We start from the raw sequence: 22,431 nt of genomic DNA on the forward strand, positions 1-22,431 counted from the left end.
AATGCGCATTAAATTAATTGATTTTCAAATGTTAAACCAAACTTACATTCCAGGAATAAATGAGCATGGCCTATGGGTTATGCTCTGTGTGTAATGCTTTATTTGGTTTGCCAGTACGTTAATTAGGGATTTTGCATCTGCATTTATTGGGGAGAAAGGTCATTAATTTTCATTTCTCAGAATGTCGTTTTCAGGTTTTGATGTTATGGCTTTTCTGGCCTTAGAAAATATTAGCAAGTTCTCTTCTGTTGTTTTCTGTAATCATTTTGTAAGGTTGGTGATATTTCTTCTTTAACCGCTTGGTGCAGTGTACCAATGAAAGCATCTGGGCCTAGGGGTTTCTTGTTTAGAAGATTTTAAATTTGGGCTTGATTTATTTTAATAGCTTTGAAACATAAGATTTTCTTTCCTTTCTTTATTCAGTTGTGGTAAAAGTTAGTTTTTAACTTTTAAAACTTCATTTTATCAAAACTTTTAAATTCATTTGTGTAAAGTTGTTTATTGTCATGTTTTTAATATTTTTGTGATCTCTAGTTATGTCTTTTTCAATATTGTTATTTGCTTATTTTTAATTTGTCTCATCAAGAGTTTATCAATTTTATTAGTCATTTGGAGGAACCATCTTTTGGCTTTATTGATTTTTTCCCATATGTATTTTATTTCATTAATTTGTTACTTTCTTTGAGTCTAATTTGATGTTATTCTAACTTTTGAGTTGTATATGTAGATAACTGATATTTATCCTTTCTTGTCTTATGGTATATGCATTTAAGGTTGTCAATTTAGTTGCATACCATACGTTTTGATGTGTTGTATTTTCTTTATCATCGGGCTCAAACTATTTATCAATTTCCATTGTGATTTTTATTTTGACCAATAGGCTATTCAGAAACAAATTTCTCAAATTCCCAACATTTGGTGATTTTCAGGTATCTTCTTATTGATTTCTAGCCTTATCTCCCTGTGCTCAGAGACTATCCTCTGAATGACCCCAGTCCCATAAAACTTACCAAGAAATGCTCTATGGCCCCATAGGAAGTCAGTTTTGTAAATGGCCCATACACACTTGAAAATAGTATGTATTCTGCAATTGTTGAGTGCAGTGTTTTGTAAATAGCTACGTATCATTTGTTAATCTTTTTATTCACATTTCTGTAATGATGTTTTTTCTCAGCTCCTGCAAGAGTTGTACTGAAATTTCCCATTATGATTGTGAGTTTTGTCTATTTCTTCTTTTAATTTTGTCAATTATTGCAGTATGTCTTTGGATGCTGTTTTATTAGGCACATATAAATTCTGAATTATCTTCCTGGTGAATTTTGCCTTTTGTTATTATGAGACATTCTTTATCTCTGTGGATTGTTTTGATTTTTAAATCTCCTTTGTGGGATATTAATATGGATATGTCAGCTTCCAGTGTTTAATAGTATGGGCACCTTTTGCTTTTTCACTTTTCATTTTGAGCATTTTTAAATTGTTTCATTATAAATGTAGTATATAAATAAGTATTTATATTCAGCGTAAAAATCATTTCTTAGTCGAAATATTTAATCTAGTTGTAACTGATGTAATTAATGATACATTTGCATTGAAATTAACCATCTTAATAGTTGCCTTTAGTTTCTATTCCTTTTTTATAAAAACATCTTAATCATAGAATAAATATTTTCTTTATTATCGTTATCTTGTTATGTGTGCTTTTATGTAATTTTAGTGACTATGTTGGTGATTATAAGATAGATTATTATTATATACTTAACAAAGTCTAATAAAATTAATACTTCTTTTCCTTCTAGACAATCCAAGGGTCTTAAAATCCTTTCTTCTGTTTACATTTTGCTCCATTCATAGGCTGTTGCTATAAAGTACTTTATTCATACACTTATGTGTTTGAAAAGATACTGTTTTTGTATATTCATTTTTATGTACACATTTCTAACCCTTTTTATTCCCCTGTATTGCAACCTGTATCTCTAAGCATCCATCCGCGATTATTTTTCTTCTGTCTGCAAAATACTCCTTGTTTCCTATGATACGGATTTCATGCTGAGGAATTATCTGATTTTCTTTGGGTCAAGAACATATTTAATTCACTTTTATTTTTGAAGAACAGTTTTGCTGGGTATAAAATCATAGGTTATCAATGCCTGTCCTACCCACCAGCCTACAACCCTTTGAACCTATCATTCCACTGTCTTTTGACGCCCATTGGTTCTGCTCAGAAATGAGCTGTCAGTCTCACTGTTGCTTCTTTTAAGTAATCTATCTTCCTCTCCTCTCCTCTTCCCTAGCTCTTTTGATGGTTGTCTTTTTGGCGGGAGAAGTGTTGTTGAAATGTTCCTCTAGATCTATTATTTTTTAATTAATAAAGTTTGTTTTTGGGAGAGTTTAAGGTTTACAGAAAAACTAAGAAGACAGCATAGAGCTCTCATATGATTCCTTCCACAGCACAGTTTTGTCTGTTACTAAAGTCTTACATTACTATGGTATATTTGTTACAGTTCATGAACCAGTACCGATACATTGTTTTTAACCAAAGCCCATAGTTTACATTAAAGTTTACTCGTTGTGTGGTATCTTTCTATGGATTTTGATAAGTTCATAATGTTATGTTTCCCTCATTACAGTATCATACAGAATAGTTTGCTTCTATTCTCTGGAGGAGATTTTGGAGAATTGGTGTCATTTCTCACTGAAGTAGTTGGTAGAATTCATCAGTGAAGCCGTCCAGGTCTGGTGCTTTCCTTTTTGGGAGGTTATTAATGATCAATTTAATTTTTTTCATAGATACAGCCTGTTTTTTTCTGGCTGAACCCAGGGCTAGGGTTATCCCCAAAGTGACTGTAGGGAGTTCCCACAAGGGATAGCCGCAAACCCGTCTTTGATGGGGCTGGCTGGGATTCCAAAGAGAGAAGCACTAAACACTGAGTGATCATTTAAAGCGTTTGTTAGGGGAACTTGCCTACAGAGGGGACAGCAGCTTCCTTGTGACCACAGCGAGACCTGAGTATGTCTACAGGGAGGGGTCTCATTGTGGAGTTTCTATGGGAGTTGAAGGAAATTGGCTCAGAGCCAATTTCTACGTGACAGCAACATGCTGATCTTTCTGTTTCAGGCAATAATGGAATGCTCAAGCCCACAGGGAAAGTATGCAGCTGCCTGGCTCACATGGTGGTGAAGGCCCTCTGTGTGTCTCAGTCAGGAAAGAGAAAGGGAGCTGGGGGTGGGCGGGCCTCTAGAAAGACTGATTCAGGTGATCTCTTTTTACTTGTGTGAGTTTTGGTGGTTCATGTCTTTCGAGGAATTGGTCCATTTCATCTGGGTTATCAAATTTCTGGGCATAGAGTTGTTCATAATGTTTCTTTATTACCCTTTAGATGTCTGTAGGATTAGTAGTGATGGCTCCTCTTTCACTTCTGATGTTAGTAATTTGTGTCTTCCTTTTTTGTTTATTTTTTTTAATGTTGGTTAACCTGGCTACAGATTTATCAATTTTAAAGAACCAGCTTTTGGTTTTGTTGGTTTTTCTCTGTGGAGTTCCTGTTTTCAGCTTCATTGTTTTTTGTTGTAATTTTTATTATTCATTTTGTTTTATTTTATTTTTATTTATTTATTCATTTTTGAGATGGAGTCTTGCTCTGTCGCCCAGGCTGAAGTGCAGTGGCGTGATCTCAGCTCACTGCAACTTCCGCCTCCCAGGTTTAAGTGATTCTCCTGCCTCAGTCTTCCAAGTAGTTGGGATTACAGGTACCTGCCACCACGCATGGCTAATTTTTGTATTTTTAGTAGAGATGGGGTTTCACCATGTTGGCCAGGCTGGTCTCGAACTCCCAACCTCAGGTGATCCACCCACCTCGGCCTCCCAAAGTGCTGGGATAACAGGCATGAGCCACCACGCCTGGCCAATTTTTATTATTTCTTCTTTTTTTAGGCTTACATTGTTCTTCTTTTTTTAGTTTCCTAATGGGAAGCTTAGATGATTGATTTTAGATCCTTCTTTTTTTCTAACATTTACATTCAATGCTATAAATTTTCCTCTAAGCATGGCTTTTGTTTCATCCTACAATTTTGATAGGTTGTATTTTCATTTTCTTGTTCAAACTGTTCTTAAACTTCTTATGAGACTTCTTTGACCCATGCATTATTTAGAAGTGGATAGTTTAGTCTCCAAATATCTTGGGATTTTTCAGTTATCTTTCTGTTACTGAGTTCCAGTTTAATTTTAGTGTGGTCTGAGAGCTTACTTTATATACTTTATATTCTTTTAAATTTATTTAGGTGTGTTTTATGGCCCAAATGTGGTCTGTCTAGGTAAATTTTCCATATGAGTTTGAGAGGAATATAAATTCTGCTGTTGATGAAGTGTTCTGTCATTGTCATTTAGACCCAGCTGATTGATGGGGCTATTGAGTTCTACTGTGTTCTTACTGATTTTCTGCCTGCCGAGATCTGTCTGTTTCTGATAAGAGGGTGTTGAAGCCTCCAACTCTAACAGTGAATTGAGCCATTTCTCCTTGTAGTTCTTTCAGGTTTTTTCTTGCATATTTTGAGACACTGTTGTTAAGTAGATGCATGTTAAGGGTGGTCATGTCTTCTTGGAGAAATGATCTTTTTATCAGTATGGAGTGCCATTTTTCATTCCTGATAGTTTCTTTGTTCTGCCTGAGATGGATCGAGCTGCTCTGCCGTTCTTTTGTTTGGGCTTAGCGTGGTATAGCTTACTTCCTTTCCTTTTAAAGTGTGTTTATATTTTAAGTAGGTTCCTTATAGACAGCATATAATTGAGTCTCATTTTTTTTAATCCGTCCTGACCATCTTTTAACTGGTGTGTTTAGATCATTCACATTTGAAATGATCATTGATACAGTTTATTTAATACCTGCCATGTTTGTTACTCTTTTCTATTGGGGCACTTGTTCTTTGTTTTTTTTTTTTTTTTAAATCTTCTTTATGTGTTTTGTTTGGTTTTAACTGAGCATGTTACACGATTTAATTTTTTAATTCTGTTAGCATGGAATTTTTTTTTTTTTTTTTTTTTTTTTTGAGACAGAGTTTAGCTTTTGTAGCCCAGGCTGCAGTACAGTGGTGTGATCTTGCCACCATGCCTGGCTAATTTTTGTATTTTTAGTAGAGACAGGGTTTCGCCATATTGGTCAGGCTGGTCTTGAACTCCTGACCTCGGGTGATCCACCTGCCTCAGCCTCCCAAAGTGCTGGGATTACAGGCATGAGCCAAGCACAGAATTATCCTAGAGTTTGCAGCATACATTAAGCACGAATCTAAGCCCATAGTCAGATGGCCTTTGACCAGGTCACAGGCAGGGTGGGCGCCTCCCGCAGAGCACGCCTGTTCCTCTCGCCTCCCGTGCCACCTGCTGCCTCATTTCACCCATCCCTGCGCCATCGTCACCCCACACATTGCTGCTCCTATACTTCAAACAATTGTCCATTAGATGAACAAGACTAAAGAAAGTAAGCTAGGCTCAGCAGCTCACAGCTGCAGTCCCAGCAACTTGGGAGGCCGACGTGGGAGGATCACTTGAGCCCGAGAGGCAGAGGCTGCAGTGAGCTATGATCACACCACTGCATTCCAGCCTGGGCAACAGAATGAGACTCTGTCTCAAAAAAAAACAGATAAATAAAGTCGATTTTATTTTTCCTTTATTTATTACTTCTCTGCTCTGTCTTTCCACATAGATCTGAGTTTCTGACCTCTCATTGGCTTCTCTGGACAATCCATCTCACACTGCTTACAGGGGCCAGGGCTGCCAATGACCAATCTCCCCCAGTTTTTGTTTGTCTAAGAGAGCGTTTTTTGTTTGTCTGAGACAGAGTCTCGCTCTGTTGCCCAGACTGGAGTGCAGTGGCATGATCTTGACTCACTGCAGCCTCCGCTTCCTGGGTTCAAGCGATTCTCCTGCCTCAGCCTCCCGAGTAGCTGGGATTACAGGCGCCTGTTACCACGCCCGGCTAATTTTTGTACTTTTAGTAGAGACGAGGTTTCGCCACATTGTCCGGGGTGGTCTCAAACCCCTCTGACGCCAGACCATCTGCCTGCCTTGGCCCCCCAAAGTGCTGAGATTACAAGTGTGAGCCACTGTGCCCTGCTGAGAGTTTTTCTTTCTCCTTTTCTTACGGAAGATCATCTTGCTGGATGCAGAATTCCAGGCTGGTGCTGTTTTGTTTCGGTGCTTGGATACCTCCTTTCCCTCTCTGCCGCCTGAGTGGCTTTGGTCAGGAGGTCTGATCCATTTCCTACTCTCTTGGTTGATAATGTAGGGCTCTCCCCGCTCAGGCTGTCTTGTTTTCCACAGTTGAATATGATATGGCTAAGTGTGGAGTTTTTGGTATTTATCCTGCTTGATGTTCTCTGAGCTTCCTGGATCTGGGATTTAGTTTTGACACATCTCGGCCATTATCGTGGCAGATACTTCTGTGTTCTCTCCTCGCCTCCTTCTCCTCTGGTTTTCCTGTCATGAGTAGGTTCCACCTTCACGGTCATCCCACCGTTCTTAGGTCGCCTCTTCTTTTGTTTTCATTGCGTTTTCCTCAGTGCATTTTAGTATATGGGAAGTTTCTGTGGACCTGTTTTTACATTTGCTCATTTCTGCTCTCATCTTTATTCCTATATTTCTGCACATGTTGTTTTATTTTTTTCATTTTTTATGCTGGCTAGTTAGCTTGCTACTTTCAGTTTTAGCCTTTCTACTCTAAGCATTAAATTAATACATTTTCTTCTAAGTTATTCATTCTTGAGATTGTGCCACTGCACTGTAGCCTAGACGACAGAGCAAGACTTTGTCTTAAAAGAAAAAGTATTCTTTTTGCTCAGGCTGCTGTTGTCTCAGGTGAAGTTTCTCCTGTCTTGTGTATGTTTTTAACCAGAGGCTGACATCCGTCTGATGTTTTCCTTCCTTTGTCTCTGCCCACAGCCACCGGGTCAGCCTCCCTCCCAGGAGGCCCCTAGACTCTGGGTACCGGGGCAGCCCATGCAGGTGAGAGAGGACCCCAGGGAACTGGCTTTGCTCTCACAGAGGTGGGGTCCTCATGGTGTTCTGCTCTAGCTTGTTCCCATGATGTCAGGTCCGGGCGTCCCCCTGCGGCTCAGTCTCACAGCTGCTGTGTGCCCGTGGCATTCCGGCCTCTGAAGGCTGCTGGGAACTGCAGGCTCAGAGCTGCAGGAAGGCGAGGGTGGGGGCCGCACGGTGCTGGAGCTGGGTCCGGGTGCCTGCCTTGATGGGAGTGCCGGGGTCACGCTGGGGCTGTGGATAGCGATCTCGGGCCTCGTGAGTTCCTCCTTCCGGCAGCCCAGAGTGGGAGTTAGTGCCCCCCGATCATGGAGAGCCACTTCCAGTGTTCTCACCAGTGAGGCTATCCATGGCACTGCCTCCCCAGGATGGGCGCTGACCCCGTGACTGTAGGGCTGCAGCCTGGGCGGCTCCTCTGTTTGTAGCACCAGCAGGGGCTCTGCCCCTCCGTGGTCTGAGCGGCAGGGCAGACACAACAGCTCGTGGCTGCTGAGTCCTCTTCCCTCAGCCCTGTGCCTGCCTGGCAGTTTTGAAGATCAAATGAGGTAACGTGTGCTTAAGTCATATGTAGCCATTAGCATGCTGTGCTGATGTCACCAATTAAAATCTGCCTCAGTGAATCATACTTGAAAACAGTCAGTTGTCAAAAAAAAACCTTGTTTAGGGGCAGCAGGCCCAGGAAAGAGAAGCGAGGGACAGACAGGAGGCGAAGCGTTCTGTAGTTGGTTGTGGGGGCCAGGGCATCTGGCCCGGGAGCAGGCGTGGGCCAAGCACTGGGACGCTGCCTCATGTGCACTCAGCACTGTGGCATGGCGAGGCGTGGCCTTGTGTGGGGGTGGCGAGGCGTGGCCTTGCGTGGGGGGTGGTGAGGCGTGGCCTTGCATGGGGGTGGTGAGGCGTGGCCTCGCGTGGGGGGTGGCCGGGGCTGGGCCGGGCAGCTCGACCCCCACCCCCAACCCCTGTGGCCGTAAGTGGCCCTCTCTGCTGCCCTTCCTGTTGACGGGTGCTGTCTCCATGTACTTATTAATCTTGGTGCACCTTTTAAGCACCCTTTGCACAAGGAGGGTGGGTTCAGAGAGGTTAGGTCCCTTGCCCAAGGGTGCACAGCTGGTCTGTGTCAGATTGGAGCTCAGGACTGTCTGACCTGCGTGGGTCCTCCGAGGTGCTTGTTATTGCGGCTTTCACCTGTCATCATGTTCTCGATGGGCCCCATGGACGCCGGAATCCTGCTCATTTGGGAAATGACCAGCCGGGATGAGGGGTCCAGAGAGAGGCCTCCTGCCTCTCCCAGCCTCTGTCCCACCAGGGCCTTCTCCTGGTCTGGGGCGATCTTGCTGCTGGGGTCACAGCAGACCTGTCCAGGCTGGTGACTGGGGGTCTGGGGAAAGAGTGGGCAGAGGACTCTGGGGAGGCGGGCAGCAGTGAGGAGATGGTGCTGGCGTCGGTGGGCAGAGCCGCGTCTACAGCCCCGCATTCCCGCCTGAATCTATTCAGTTTCTTGTGGTGACTCCAGGGAGAGGTAATTAGAACAGGGCTTTTCAGCTATTTATGACCATACATTTCCTTTTCTAAAAAAAGGAGAAGTTGTGGAGTGACTCAGAGTTGGGTGGAGGTGGCTGAGCTGAGGTGGGATGGGCTTGGGAAGAGGCCCTGCAGAGAATGTCGCATGTGCAGAGCAGCCTTGGAGCCCTTGCAGAATGGGCCTCGGCCTTGGGCTGGAGGGGGTGGAGGGAGGGAGGCAGGCTCCACAGCACTGGTGGCGGAGGCCGGGTGGGAGTGGGCGGCAGAGGCCGGGTGGGAGTGGGTGGCGGAGGCTGGGTGAGGGAGGAAGATGGGTGAGGGGCTGCTGCTTCATTGGAGGGGCCACGTGGTACTCAGCTTACTTCTGGGCTTCTCTGGAAAGTGGGGGTTGGTGCTGGGGCTCTGAGGAGGGGCCTCTGTATGTGGAGCTGCCTGCCTGCCTCACACAGCCCCTTCAGGCTGCCACTGACTCCTAGGAGGGAAGCCCTCTGTGTCCATGGTGTGGACTTATGGAGTGCTGGGAGCCTGCCTCACCAGGTGTGGCCATGGCCAGAGGCTGTCCCCATCGTGCAGGACATGCCTGCCCCACCTGCCTACTCTCCTGGTCATCTTTCACGAGCAGGTGCAGTCATAGTGGAAGAACCAGGCAGACAGCAGTGAGGACAGAAGTGATGACCGTGGCTGCCGTGCATTCATCGCCTGTGTATGCAGGTTCCGTGTGCCTGGTTTTCTGTGCCATGCTGCATTTGAACTTCACAGTGAGCCTGAGGCATTCTCTGCCCTCTCCTATATGGTTGAGTGTCCTGAGACTCAGAGAGGCTCATTGTTTTTCCCAAGGTCACACATCTAGTTAGTGTGCGGGCAGGATGTGGGCTTTGTTGGGTGTGTGTGTTGGGTCTGACTTGGGGGCTGGCCTGGGCATGCATACCTCAAGTGACCGCTGCTTGGGGGCCACGGGGCTGGTCTCTGCCCCCTGCAGTGCCTCCATCCATATCTCCCCTGCCCGCAGCACCTCCGACAGGGCTGGCCTCCTGCAGTCTCCCGCTCCTGCGGGTGCTCTCACCACGGGCAGCCCTGGTCTCTGTCTCGGCGTCCTGGCCTCGCTGCTCTGATCTCCCCTGCCCTTCCCAAACCCAGGCTCAAGGGCTGTGCCCTGGATTTCTTCCTCCAAGGGCACTGGGCCCTGTTCTGCCTGTTGTCTCAGCCCCTCCTGCCCAGGTGTCCTGCCCCCTGCTGTGGCGTTCTCAGCCTCCGTGGGAATCTGGCTGTCATCGCGTGGGAATCATCGGCATGCTTGGGGCTTGTACTCAAAAGCTCCATGGTAATTAGCGCACTGGAGCACCCGCTGATGAGGGGATGAGCGTCATTATCTCTATTGCTCTTTTGCAAGGGTCCTCTGGGCGCCTACTCACGCTGTTCCCTCTGATTGGAGTGCCCTTCCCCACCGCTGCCTCCCAGGGTGCCCAGATCCTTCCTGCAGCCTCCCTGGGTGAGCAGCCCCTCTGCCTGATTATCGCAGGCCAGGGCAGAGCCGCCCTCTACTGCTGCTGCCCCCGGCCCCCATCGGCCGGTGTATCCAGGGTGCCGAGGCCCCATCCTCAGCTGACTTCTTCTGGGTGTTGCCAACTGCTCACCTTCTCTTCACGTGGCCGTTCATTGCATGACGAGCACATTCTGTTCCTTAGAACCGGGACATTTCTGTACCCAAGGAGGAGCAGCCAGTGGACAATGTAACTCTGCTGGGTGCTTCTTAAGTGAGTCTGGGACGCCCCCGTCAGCACTGCCAGCCGCCTGTTTGTTCAGCAGTTAATCACTGCATGTGTTGAGGTGGAAATGAAGTGGACTTGCCCGCAAGTGGAGTCAGCTGTTAAAAAGTCATAGCAAGTCATACCCACAGCGTGCCTGCTCTTTCACTACTGGTGACAAAACAGTTTCTTGAAAGGGTACAAACAGCAAACTTTCTAATAGTTTTCTTCTGTGCCAGCCAGTGCTAGCCTGGAGTTATGCTGGAGAGAGCCGTCACGAAGGGAAGCTCTCAGAGATTTACTGATCAATAAAGGAGACAATTACAGCTTGTTTACCAAGGGAAGTCCCCCACCCTGGCCTTGCGCGGCGTCTGCACATTGGTACTGACAACTCCGGTAACTGGCTTGAAACGATAAAAGTCAATGGGAAGATAAAGGATTTCAATAAGATTATGACACACGATAAACCTTCCTGTGCAAACAAATTTTCCACAGATATGTGACCTGTTCCAGTTGGATTTGTAACTTTAATTTCTCACTTATTGTAGTTTGATTTTTTTGTCATCAACTAATTATGAAGTCCACACCAGGGTGGCACCTGTGTCCCTGGCTCAGGAGATGGCAGGAGAGCCCCAGACATGGCGGCCTGAGCAGCCTCGCCCTCCTTGCCTGTGGGGGACAGACGGAGGGCCTGGCAGGGGCCAGGCAGTCATCAGTGCTGGGGAGCACTGGGTGGGTCTCTCCTAGGAGCAAGACGTGGCCTGGGCAGGGGCTCAGCTTGTGTACGTGCAGACTCAGGAGGTCACACGAAGGGACCCTGGCAGTTTCGTGGACTCCGCTTCTGGGTGAGGGTCTTGCTCCCCAGGCTGCCTGAGTGAGCCGGTCTCTATCAGGGCCATGAATTTGCCCTTTCAGCCAGGACTGGTAGGGGGGCGGTCCCCACAGCTCTCCTGCCCTCACCTGGCGGGGAGCACGCTGGCCGAGACACAGTGAGGTGGTGCAGGGCTGGGCCGGAGCGTTGGCCCCTTGCCCAGCATGTGTGTTGGGAAGGGGCGTGGGCCAGTGGAGACCGTTTCCCGGGTTTGTGAGGTCCTGGCTCTCGCTTCTTGAGCACCTGTTGTTTCCAGGGCAGCTGGCTGGACAGTTCATTCCTGATAGCATCAGTCTTCACGGCCGCCCCGTTTCCCATCTTATCAACAAAGGAACTGAGATTTAGGGAGGGAGGTTGAATGGCTGGCCTCAGGACAGAGCTGGGGCTTGACCCTGCATCTTATAGATACCTATCTGCTTCTTTCTGGGCTCTGCTACCCCAGCATCCTTATCCCTCATCTCTCAAGAATGGGGCAGAGCCCCCCAGCAGAGGCTACTGAGAGCATCAGTTAGATGTCCCTGGGGCACGTGTTAGAAGAGCAGATTCCCAGGCCCACCCTGAATCTACGTCCAGGGTGTGCAGATGCCCGTGAAGATCTGGAAGCTGCCCTCCCGCACACCTAGGTGTCTGAAGGACTGATCCCTGATTATGTGGTTTCTGTGGGCTCCCGCAGGGCGGGCGGCAGGAGAAGGGCCCCAGCCTGCACCTGGAATCTGCTCCATCCAGACTCAGTGTCTGAGACCAGAAGGGTCCGGGGGCCGTGGTGCAGGCCCACACCTGGGGCAGGGAGCGCAGGCAGCAGGAGGCCAGAGGGAAGACCACACTTCCCCGCAGCGGCATGTCCTTTGTGGGGGCCATCCTAGCAGCTCAGTTCCTGACCCATGGGCACCCGCAGGGTCCGGAGGCAGCACGCAGCTCCCGGGGCCCCTGACTGGCTGGCTCTCGCCGTCAGCGTGTCAGGCAGGACACAACTGAGCAGGGGTTTCTGCCTGGCTCTAGGAATCAGCCCTGACACTGTGGTCAGTGTCATCCCAGGAAGCTGAGCCCTGCTGGGCCTGGCTGCTGTGTAGGGGCCTTCGTGTGGCCGCAGATATCCTGGGAGCTCCGTGGGAAGACAAGGAACTCCCCAGCCCAGAGCTGAAAAGCAGGGGCTCAGCCTTCCTGAGGGCCCTGGGCGGTTGGACGAGCGATGGGTTTCCTGTCCCATTGCAACGCGGCAGCTTCCTGGTGCACACTGTGCCTCCTCCCTCGGCAGGTCCCGGCAGAGGTCCCAGGAAGAGGGGGACTCACCCAGCTCCGGGCCTGCCCACTGTCGTTTCCCTGGGCCCAGTGTGACTGGGACTCAGAGGAGTCACGCAGACCCAATAGAACAGGCTGGGGTGGGGAACCTGGGCTTTTGCCCACTGTGCGCCCTTGCCCTGTGTGTGCTGTGTCCACAGGGGTGGAGGCGTCTGCTCCCAGCCCAGCCCTTAGCCATACTGCCAATACGAGGTGGAGCCCACGCCCGCTGCAGCGAAGGCCTGACATGGTCAGAGCGGGTGCCGAGGCAAAGCCAGGGCTGCTGGCATTTACTGGGTCTGGGGGCGCTGAGCTCCGGGGCCCTCTTCACCTTGGTGGGCCCTCAGGGATGGGCTCTGAGTGCTGGCCTGGGTCCTCACGAGGGAGCCCCCTGCGTAACCCAGCTCTCGTGGGGCCTTCCCTGAGCCGTCTCCATCATTACCTCATCCTCCGTCCCAGGTCCTGATCAGCTGCCCTCTGTGTCCACAGGAGCGGGACGGTATGCGGGCCATCCTGGGGTCCTACGACAGCGAGCTGACCCCGGCCGAGTACTCGCCCCAGCTGACGCGGCGCATGCGGGAGGCTGAGGATATGGTGCAGAAGGTGCACAGCCACAGCGCCGAGATGGAGGTGAGGGGCCGTGGGCGTGGGGCTCACGTCGCCAGGTAGGGCTTCTCCCCAGTGGGCCTTGGCAGAGCCTGGGGTGGGGGAGGTGGAGGTCTGGACCCCGCCTCCCCAGTTCCCGGCTGGCAGGCATCCATCAGGGAGGGTGTCCACGGGCTGCTTCCTCTGCATGTGGATCCACGTTAATTCTCACGATGGCACCTGCAGCATCCTCAGCTGTCAGGGTGTCTCAGGTGGTCCCAGCCTGCAAGCGGATGACAGAGGGACCGTGCCCCTTTGACGGGTTAGGACCTCCTCATCATGCCCGCCAAACGGACACTCAAGGTCCTGCCCCTGTGAGGGGCATCTGCCAAGGAGACCTGCTCTCCGGGTGCTCAGAGTTGTTGCCAGGGCTCTGGTCCCCGCTGCGGGAGAGGCTCTGCTGGGCCCTGACGGGCAGTGTGTGAGGCGCAGGGCTGCCCAGCTCGCTGCAGAACTGGAAGAGGTGTTCCTCCTTCCTGCAGCCTCCAGCCTGCATCCCTCTCCTGGCTCCAGGGTCCTCCCAGAAGAGGTGGCCTCAGCCTTGGCTTCTGCCTTTTCCCTGCCCCATGGGCCACCGTGACGCTCCATGCCCTTGTCTAGCTCTGAGCATCTCTCACCTGTGCAGTGGAAAGAAGGAGCTGGGCATCGCAGGGCCTGGGCGGAGGCCACGTCCACATTCCCTGTCCACACTCCTCATCCACACTGGGGCCAGGGGCTCCCAGCACACCGTTCCCAGCCTAGAGCTTGAAGGGCCTGTGTTCTCCTCTGAGGATTTGCACCACTTCTCCGTGGGTGCAGCGCAGCCCTGCCTGGGCGTGGTGGGATACATGCCAGGGTCTTTTGGCCTCGTTGGCACACGCCGCCGCTGGATGCCTTGCCGTTCTGCTCTGCCTGGCCCTTTACCTGACCACTCAGTCTCATTGTCACCATATCCTACGGAGTGGGTGCTGTTGTGACCTGAATTTCGCTCACGAGGAAACCCAGGCCTGGGGGTGTCAAGGGACATGCCCAGATCACCGAGCTGGGGTGTGACACCGCCAGGCCACGTTCGGAGGGCCTGGGCCTGTGGTGTCTGCGGGCACAGCTGAACAGCCGAGCTCTGTGAGCTCTTTGGTCTCAAGGGTCACTGTGTCTGGGCTGGACCTTGATGGTGGAGACTGCGGTGAGATGGAGATGCAGATGAGGGCATCGGTGTGGCCTGTTGCTCTGTTGTAGGCTGCTGTGTCCATTCCTTATTCAGCCAGTGACCAGCTGTAAGATAACCTGGGTCCACCAGTGGAGAGCCAGGCTCACAGGCATGACCACAGCCACCTTCCAGCCAGGCTGCTGAGCACACACAGCAGGCCGGGCCGTGTGCCGGGGAATGTCCGACAGAGCCTCTGGCCCCTGGAGCTGAGCTGCTGGGTAGGGCAGACAGTTAATGAACAAACATAATTCATGTGGGATGTTAGGAGGAGTGAATTTCTGGAGAAAGGATTGTAATGGAGGGTCTCAGGGAGCCGCCCTGCATGGCCATCCCGGCGGCTGTTCAGGGAAGATGGGAGATGGAGGTCGCCAAACTGCATCTAGAAAGTTGCTTGGCAGATGGTTCAGTGGTTTAGAGGGGGCACGGGCACAGAGGCTCAGGCACTGGGAATGGCATGTGGCGAGAATGACAGGTCCCAGCTCAGGAGGTCCCAGGCCCAGGGGCCCACATGCACTCGCTACCCCCTGCTCATGTGGAGGCCACGCCAAACGGCCCTGGGACTATGCCGTGTCCCCACCTATGGGGTGAGCCCTCACCACCACACTTGGCAAGAGTAAACCCTGGGCGTGAGACCACCCTCAGGCACTGGTACTGCCCCCTGGTGTGTTCTTCTGATGCCCAGCCCCCTCTGTCCATCCTCCTTCCTCCCGCTCCTGGCTTTCCTTTCTGTGTCCCGCCGTCCCGTGCGTGCAGGGCCTGCTGCTGAGGGCTGCACACTGACCTTTAGTCCTCACGGGAAAGGCTGGCTCCGGCTGTACCTGGGAGCTGTCGTAAACCTGAGTGCGTTGATAGCCATCTCATTCCAACACCCTTGGCTTCCTGTGAAGCATTAATGAAGAGAGATTTGCGGGGAGGGTCTCTGACCCCTTCTGCTGTCCCCGGCGTTTTCCACGTTGAGCGATTTCTCCAGCCTGTGCTTGCCCTCTGCCCTGTGACCGGCTCCTCATGGGCCTGGCTGTGGGCACATCCAGTGTTCTGGGTTCTGGTGTTTTGTGTATTGAGGCGATCAGGGCTGTCAGGGACCTCGGGACTCATTGACCAGATGCTGGCACTGTTTGGGCACCGTGCTCGCCCCCTTGCCGGGCATCTTGGAGCCTTAGCCCTCACCCTGCTAGAGCGATGTACATTGGGGACCCTGCCCCTCCCTTCCCATGGTGGGGTGTGGGGGCAGGTTACTGCGTTTCCTGTCTGTCTCTTGGGGTTTCAGAATTAGGCACATGGTGGAGTTGGGCCCAGCAGGGCTGGAGCAGGGTCAGACTCCACCAGCACTGACTAGTCCTCACTGTGGGAGTTCACACGGCTGGTCCTCCCTGAGCCCTCACAGCCTCCTCTGCCCATCCCCCTGGGTGCCCTCCAGAAGCAGGCCAGCACCCGCAGGCTCCCCCAGGACCCCGCCGCACAGGCCTGTGTCTGTGTTGATGGAGACAGCCACGGTATCGGCGGCTAGCACAGATTCCAGAGAGGTCTTCCAGGCCCCTGGCTGCTCCCTGAGCCTGTGCAGGTGCCAGTGCCCTCTGCGGTCTGTGGAGCAGCCACCACCACATTCTGCATGACATCGTGACCTGATGCCTTGCCTCATCAGAGGGGGTACCTCTGTGTCAGCCCTCTCCTCCCAGAAGCCTGGGAGAGGCATCCTTGCCTTTCTGCCTCAGCGGGACCAGGTCACCTGCGGAGCCTCTGCCGTGCCTTTCCCTGAAGCGACAGTTGGGCGGGAGGCTGGGGGTGCCGGCAGCTCCTGGGCTGGGTTCCTGCCTCGGGGGAGCATCTGCTGGGGGCTCCCCACCTCTCCATGGATGTGGCACAAGTTTGGGAGAACATGGCCCCAACTCTGGGAACTAAGCATGTTTGCAAGGTGAAGGCGGGGGCCCAGCAGGAGCGCTGTGCTCTAGGGAAGGTTGGGGCGCGGCTGCACATGAAGTGTGGCAAGGGTGGCTGCACCCTCTGTGCACAGGGAGCCCCTGGGGCAGGGACGCCAGCCCAAGCCAGGGATGCCCCCGTGGAGGGCCAAGGGGCTGCTCTGGAGACCCTGCACATGCCGCGTGTCTCTGGCTGTTGGTTTCTGCGAAGGGCCTGTCTCCTCTTCTCCCCACGGTCTGGGGGTGGGGTGCCGCCATCCCCCCAGCCGGGGAGGGCTCCTGACCCCACATGGCCCAGGTGCTCCCCCCGAACCCCCTGCCTCCCTCTCTCCTTGCTACCTCCCTCTCTCCCTGCTACCGCCACCCGGTTTTTCTTTCTGTTTCCTGCCTCCTTTTCCCTTCTTGATTTTCTTTCTGTCCTCTGCACGCCTGTCTTGATAGTTCCTGTCTCCATCTTTCCCTCTCCCTTGGCCTCTGTTCACCCCTCTGTCCCCCCACACACTTCTATGTCCTCTGACCTTGGGCCTCGCAAGCCTTCCCTGAAAGCTTTCCCAGCGCTGGGCATGCCCCTGGGGAAGGCACCTCTTGGGGCAGGTGAGATTCTGCTACCTGATGGCCAGGTGGGCTTGGGGTAGTTGCCGGCGGGAGGATGCAGCATCCCTCTGAGAGTGGTTCCCTTCCACCCATCCATTAGCTAAACTGGACATCAGTCCATTCTCATCTGCTAAACTGGACATCAGTCCATTGTCATCTGGACCATGTTTTCATTCCAGCAGAGACCTTGCAGGAAAACAGTGTTGAGCTGGGAGAACCCCAGACCTGTCTGGTGAAGTTTTGCCATCTTGCACGGTGTTATTTATTCCATTTAATAAAGCTGCTGCGGGAGCCGGTAGCGTGTCAGGAGTCCTCTGTGGATGGAGCTGTAAACACGCAGCGCACGCCACGTTGATTCAACACATCGGCCTGATTTGTGTTTCCGATTCATTTAATTAAAACCGATTAATGCGCTGCTGGCCATGTGGAGGTGTGTGGAGAATCCTTGTTTCAGGTTGCAGTGGCTCTGAAATAGTTCCTAATGATTTAGGCAGAACTGGCCGTCACGGTGTTTCCATCTTCCCTTCCTCGCGGTGACCTCCCAGAGGCTTGGGCGGCTCTGCGGGTACTGTCACTTGGCTGCCGTGGGTGGTTTGGCTCCAGGAGGGCCGGGGAGAGCCTGGTCTTCAGGGCCTCAGGTTGTTCACCAGGCCCGGTACTTGTGAGTGTATTGATCTGTTTCCCTCATTGAAAGAGCTTTAGATGACTGTACTGTACAAAGCAGACGTAAAGCCAAAAAAAAAAAAAAAAAAAAACTTGAAGCAGTTAAAAATCACTCAGTGAAGAAAAGTGGGCCAAGGGGTTTATGGTGATCACCCTGGAATCTGGGCTGTGGGAGCCTCTGCTGTGTGGCTACAGGTCCTCAGGGGGAATCGCGAGGTGCTGGCTCCATTCCCAGAATGGGGTGTCTGTGCAGTACAGAGCTGCGCCGAGCCAGGCTCCCTGTAACATGCCGGTGCCATCCCAGACAGCACACACTTAGAGCACCGCTGCCCAGCACAGGAGCCGACGTTGCTGTGCGTGAGGAATAAGCCCAGGGCAGGCTCTGTCCTCTCCACCATGGGAGGACCTGCTGCCACCCTCAGAGCATCCCCCACGGCCTGGGCGTCCACCCCATAGCCTTCCTTGCATCAGGGGCTGCGGTGGAGCCACTGACCGTGCGCTGCCTGCCTATTGTGTGCTCTGTGGCCAGCGCTGGGCTCACAGTCATCCTCAGACCTCCACGCACAGGGAGAGCTTCTGTGTACAGCCTTACCTGGGGCAGGTGCTGGGGCTGTGGCCTGGGAAGCCCTGTGGGGACCCTGTGGTGTGCCGCCTCCTGCTTCTGCACATTGTGTCACAAGCCACCAGGAGACCTGGCCAGGAAGGTGGAGGCCTGAGCTTCCGTCCCATCCTTTTCCACGTGACCGTGACCACCGGTGGGGCTGCCTTCCCCCAGCTCCAGCCTTAGTACTGTGTGCAGGGCTGTGCCTGGTGCCCTCCGGTCCTCCCCAGCCCGGCTGTCCTGTGGCTGCTGGGGTCTGTGGCCACCTGTCCTAGCTATTTTCTGCCATGTCCTGGCTGGCAGGAGTGTTAGATCACAGGCAGCAACTTCTCACCTCAGGATAAAAATAGCCCTGCTGAGGCCTCTGTGCAGCACCTCGGTGGTGCCGAGGGCGCCAGGGCCTGGGGCTTGTGTCTCAGCACACGTAGCCACCCGGGACACGTGGTCCCACCCAGGAAAAGCTGTGTGTGACCCTTCAGCTGCTCAGGTGGAGGCAGCTGTGTGTTCACTCGGTGCCAGGGGTGTGGGGCCAGGGCGTGGCTGCTCTGGGGGCCTGCTCGTACTGGTTTTCCCACTGTGTGATGAAACCCTCTCCCCACAGTCTCCGCACCCCTCAGTGCTCCCTGGTGTGTGCCCCTGAAGCCTGGCTCCGAGTGGGCTTGGCCGCTCCTGGGGAACCCGAGCACTGCGTCTGAGGCTGTTTGGGATGGAGCTGTGTTCCTTCCCACCTGAGCTTCCTGCTTGTCTGCACCCAGCCTGGGGTGGGCTGTGGAGGAGGGGCTGAGGCTGGGGAAGCGCCTGGCCTGCCTGCGAGCAGCCTTGGCATCTGGTCTTCCCAGCCGTCAGCCCAGCCCCCACCCCGGGCCTTGGGAAGCTCTCTCTCCATCCCACCATCTCTGCATCAGCGCAGGCTGCACCCCACACTGCCTTGTGGAGGCAGCCTGAGCTTGGGGAGCCCTTGTCTCAGAGGTGACGACACTGTGGCCAGGGTCCGGGAGCTCCACCCGGTCACCCAGAGAGTGAGAAGTGTCTGTGCCCCCCGAAGGTGGCTGGGCAGCCCCATAGTCAGTGCCAAAGTGCACGGCCCAGGGTGTTTCCACAAGGGGCGCTCTGCCGCCCACCCACTGCCTCCATCACAGACGCGGTTTCCTGGAGGAACCCTCCCGAGACCAGCCTGGAGTTGCGCTGTCTGAGGCCCCACGGGAGCTGCTCTCCAGGGCACACTCAGGCCGCACCAGCTCCTCGCCCTTGTGAATGTGGTTCTCCCCAAGCTCTGGGGATTCCATGTTTTAAAGGCAGCTTTATTGAAATTTATACTCAGTAAAATCCCCCAACTTTATCTGTATGATTTGGTCCATGTTGACCGTCAGTTTCCTGCCACCCCCGGCTCGTGGAGACACTGGTCTGGGGCCTGTTACTGTTGTTTCGGGCTTTCTTGGAACTTCATGTAAATGGAGTCCTGCAGTTGCTGCATCTGTCATCTCTGACTGAGCACAGAGCTTTTGAGACCCATCAACGTTGTATCAGCAGTTCATTTACTTTTATTACAAAATAATTCTCTATCCTGAGACTCTACCAAAATGGTCTTATCTGTTCACCTGCTGGCCGATACCAGGGTGGTTTCCTGTTCTTGCCAGTTGGGACAGAGCTGCTGTGAATATCTGCGTGCCAGACTTCCTGTGAATGTAGGTTTTCATTCCTTTGGGCTCTACATCCAAGAGTAGGATTGTGGGGTTTAACTTTTTTTGGGGGGACAGTGTGGGGACAGAGTCTCACTCTATTGCCCAGGCTGGAATGTAGTGGCGTGATCTCGGCTCACTGCAGCCTCCGCTTCCCGGGTTCAAGTGATTCTCCTGCCTCAGCATCCTGAGTAGCTGGGTCTACAGGCGCCCACCACCACACCCAGCTAATTTTTGTATTTTTAGTAGAGACAGGGTTTCACCATGTTGGCCAGGCTGGTCTCAAACTCCTGCCTTTAGGTGATCCACCTGCCTCGGCCTCCCAAAGTTCTGGGATTCCAGGTGTGAGCCACCGGGCTGGGCCCTAACTTTTTAAGACATTGCCAGACTCTTCCCAGCGGCCGTACCATGGCAACATGCGGGGTTCAGTGACACGTTCTTGCCCAGGCCGCCGGCACCAGAGACAGGAGAACACTCTGCTGTGGCACTGTCGGCTTTGGTATCTGGATCCAGTGGGGCAGCAGCACATTTAGCCCTGGCTTAAATCTGTGTGTCTCCAGTGACTGACGTGCCCAGCGTTTCCCGTGCTTCTCCACCTCGGCGCCTCTTCTCTGGTGGCCTCTGTTCAGGTCCCTTCCCTCTGTCTGGTGCTGGCCTGCCAGGCCCAGCTGCCCATCTGTGCCTCCTGGAGTTCCCGTTCCTTTCTCCTCACCCAGCGGGCCTGCTGGGCTCTGTCTGTGGCACTGCCCCAGCCTGGGTCCTGGGGGACTCACCCCATGCCTTCCCGCGACTCAGAGCTCTGAGCTGCCTGCCCTCCCTCCAGAATCCCACGGTTCCTTATGTTGTATCTGGTGTTTGGTGACTGAGGTGGGAGGTATGTCTGTGCTGGTTCCTCCAGCTTGTCCAGAAGGAGAAGTTCTAGCATGTTTTGGGGCCCATGAGAGCCTGTTCCCCTTAGCTTCCTGGTGCCCCATCTAGGGGCTTCCTCTGCGCACACAGCGTCGTCTTGGGTCTCTCGGGACCCTAATGTCCTGCCTCGCCTCTCCTGTGCTGGGCCTTGTGTGTTTAGTGATGTCCCGTGTCTCCTGTGTCTGAGGTGTCCTGCACCCACAAACCTTGTGCTGTGGAATGTCTATAAGCCAGACCTGAGCTCCCTCCTGCCTTGCTGCTGCTCCCCCATCTCCATGCCCATGGAGCGTGCCCTCCATTTCACACTCCTGGAATTCCAGCCCCTCTGCCTGCTGAGCTTCTGTCTGGTGGCTGCTCTGCTGAGAGCCCTGCGCCTGGAGTCACCCCTGACTCAGGGTTGTGCAGTGTCGCATTTGGCTGTCCATTTGGGAAGATGCAGCTGGTTACAAACAAGCTTTTTTCGTTTTGTTTTACATCTTTGTTTTTCTGTTTTTGACACAGGGTCTCACTCTGTTGCCCACAGGCCAAAGTGCAGTGGCCCAGTCACGGCTCACTGCAGCCTCAACTTCTTGGTCTCAAGAGATCCTCCTGCCTCAGCTCCCTGAGTAGCTGGGACCACAGTTGTGTGCTACCACGCCCAGCTGATTTTTAAATTTTTTGTAGAAACAGGATCTCTGTATGTTGTCCAGGCTGGTCTCGAACTCCTAACCTCAAGCAGTTGTCCTGCTTTGGCCTCCCTAAGTGCTGGTCTCACAGGCATGAGCACCGTGCGTGGATGAAACCATTTCTCTTTATGGTAACAGAACCGTCCTTCTTTTCCTCCCTAATTCGTCCCCAAGGGTGCTAGAGTATATGTTTTAATGGAAATATAACACGATACACCGAAGTGCACAGATTGTAAGTTTTCAGCCTGTCGGACGACAGAGTGAGTGTGCGTGTAACCCCCCTAGTGCAGGCGAAGACACAGAACCTCCCGGGTCACACAGGACCCCGTGGACGTCTCACTGCAGCCTGAGTGACACCTGTGTGTTCAGTCTTCGGTGAAAGGTGGCCCTCACTGTCTGTAAGCTGTCTGTCTTCCTGGCTGGATGGCTCCTGTGATGCCCTCTACTGTCCTGGTCGCCTCCTGGGGAGCACTCAGGTTGTCGATGTCTGCCTTGCTGAACCCAGGGCCCTGCTCAGCGCCAGGCGGGCATGTGAGCCGAGCCATAGCTGCTCCTGCTGACGTGCGCTTGTCCTCCTGGCCCCATCCCGGGGCTGCGCTCTCACGGGAGCTGCTCCAAGCAGGCCCTGCCCAGGTACCCAAGACCAGGGCACGAGTCTGAGTGCAGGGCTCCGCAGCTCAGAGTCACCTTTCGCCAGTGACTGGCTTTGAGGATGTATCAGAAATCTCACTGGTCTCTGTGTTTCCAGGCCCTGGGTCGTGAGGATTTCAGATGCATGCGTTCTGTTTTTCCAGCCATTGACGGAAGTTGGAGGCTGAATGGGGCTGGTGGGGAGGTGGACGCCTTGGCCTCAGGCTGATGAGCCGCTTGTGAATGAACCTGTCTTCAGGCACACATGGCTCAGTGCTGTCCTCACAGAAACTTCATGAAGCCTTCTGAGAATGCCTGCAGCCTACCCGCCTGGTGCCAGAGGCTGTGAAGGCTGAGGTTGCTGTGGCCTGCCTGGCCTTGGCAGGACCCTGGGCTGGCCACCGTGGTCACGGCTCCACCCTGCAGTGATTCTGTGTCGGGAGGCACAGGAGAGTGGGGTTGGCCCAGGCCTCGCGCACAGCTCCCAGCCCTGTTGCTTCT

At 53.0% G+C, this 22,431-nt stretch overlaps 1 protein-coding gene across 11 annotated transcripts in view; it reads left to right on the forward strand.

The window, feature by feature from the left end:
- Positions 1-22,431, forward strand: part of MAD1L1 (mitotic arrest deficient 1 like 1) — a 408,622-nt gene that overhangs the window by 200,635 nt on the left and 185,556 nt on the right. For 8 of the 11 annotated variants that reach the window (XM_063631057.1, XM_055262343.2, XM_063631054.1 and 5 more), the window contains one exon: positions 12,932-13,072. The exons of the other annotated variants lie outside the window; for them this stretch is intronic. In XM_063631057.1, the coding sequence (XP_063487127.1) occupies positions 12,932-13,072 (141 nt within the window). The remainder of the gene's footprint in view (positions 1-12,931; positions 13,073-22,431) is intronic. 11 annotated transcript variants of the gene reach the window in all.

This window comes from Symphalangus syndactylus, chromosome 22, assembly GCF_028878055.3.
Source record: "Symphalangus syndactylus isolate Jambi chromosome 22, NHGRI_mSymSyn1-v2.1_pri, whole genome shotgun sequence".
NCBI classification, from domain to species: Eukaryota; Metazoa; Chordata; class Mammalia; order Primates; family Hylobatidae; genus Symphalangus; species Symphalangus syndactylus.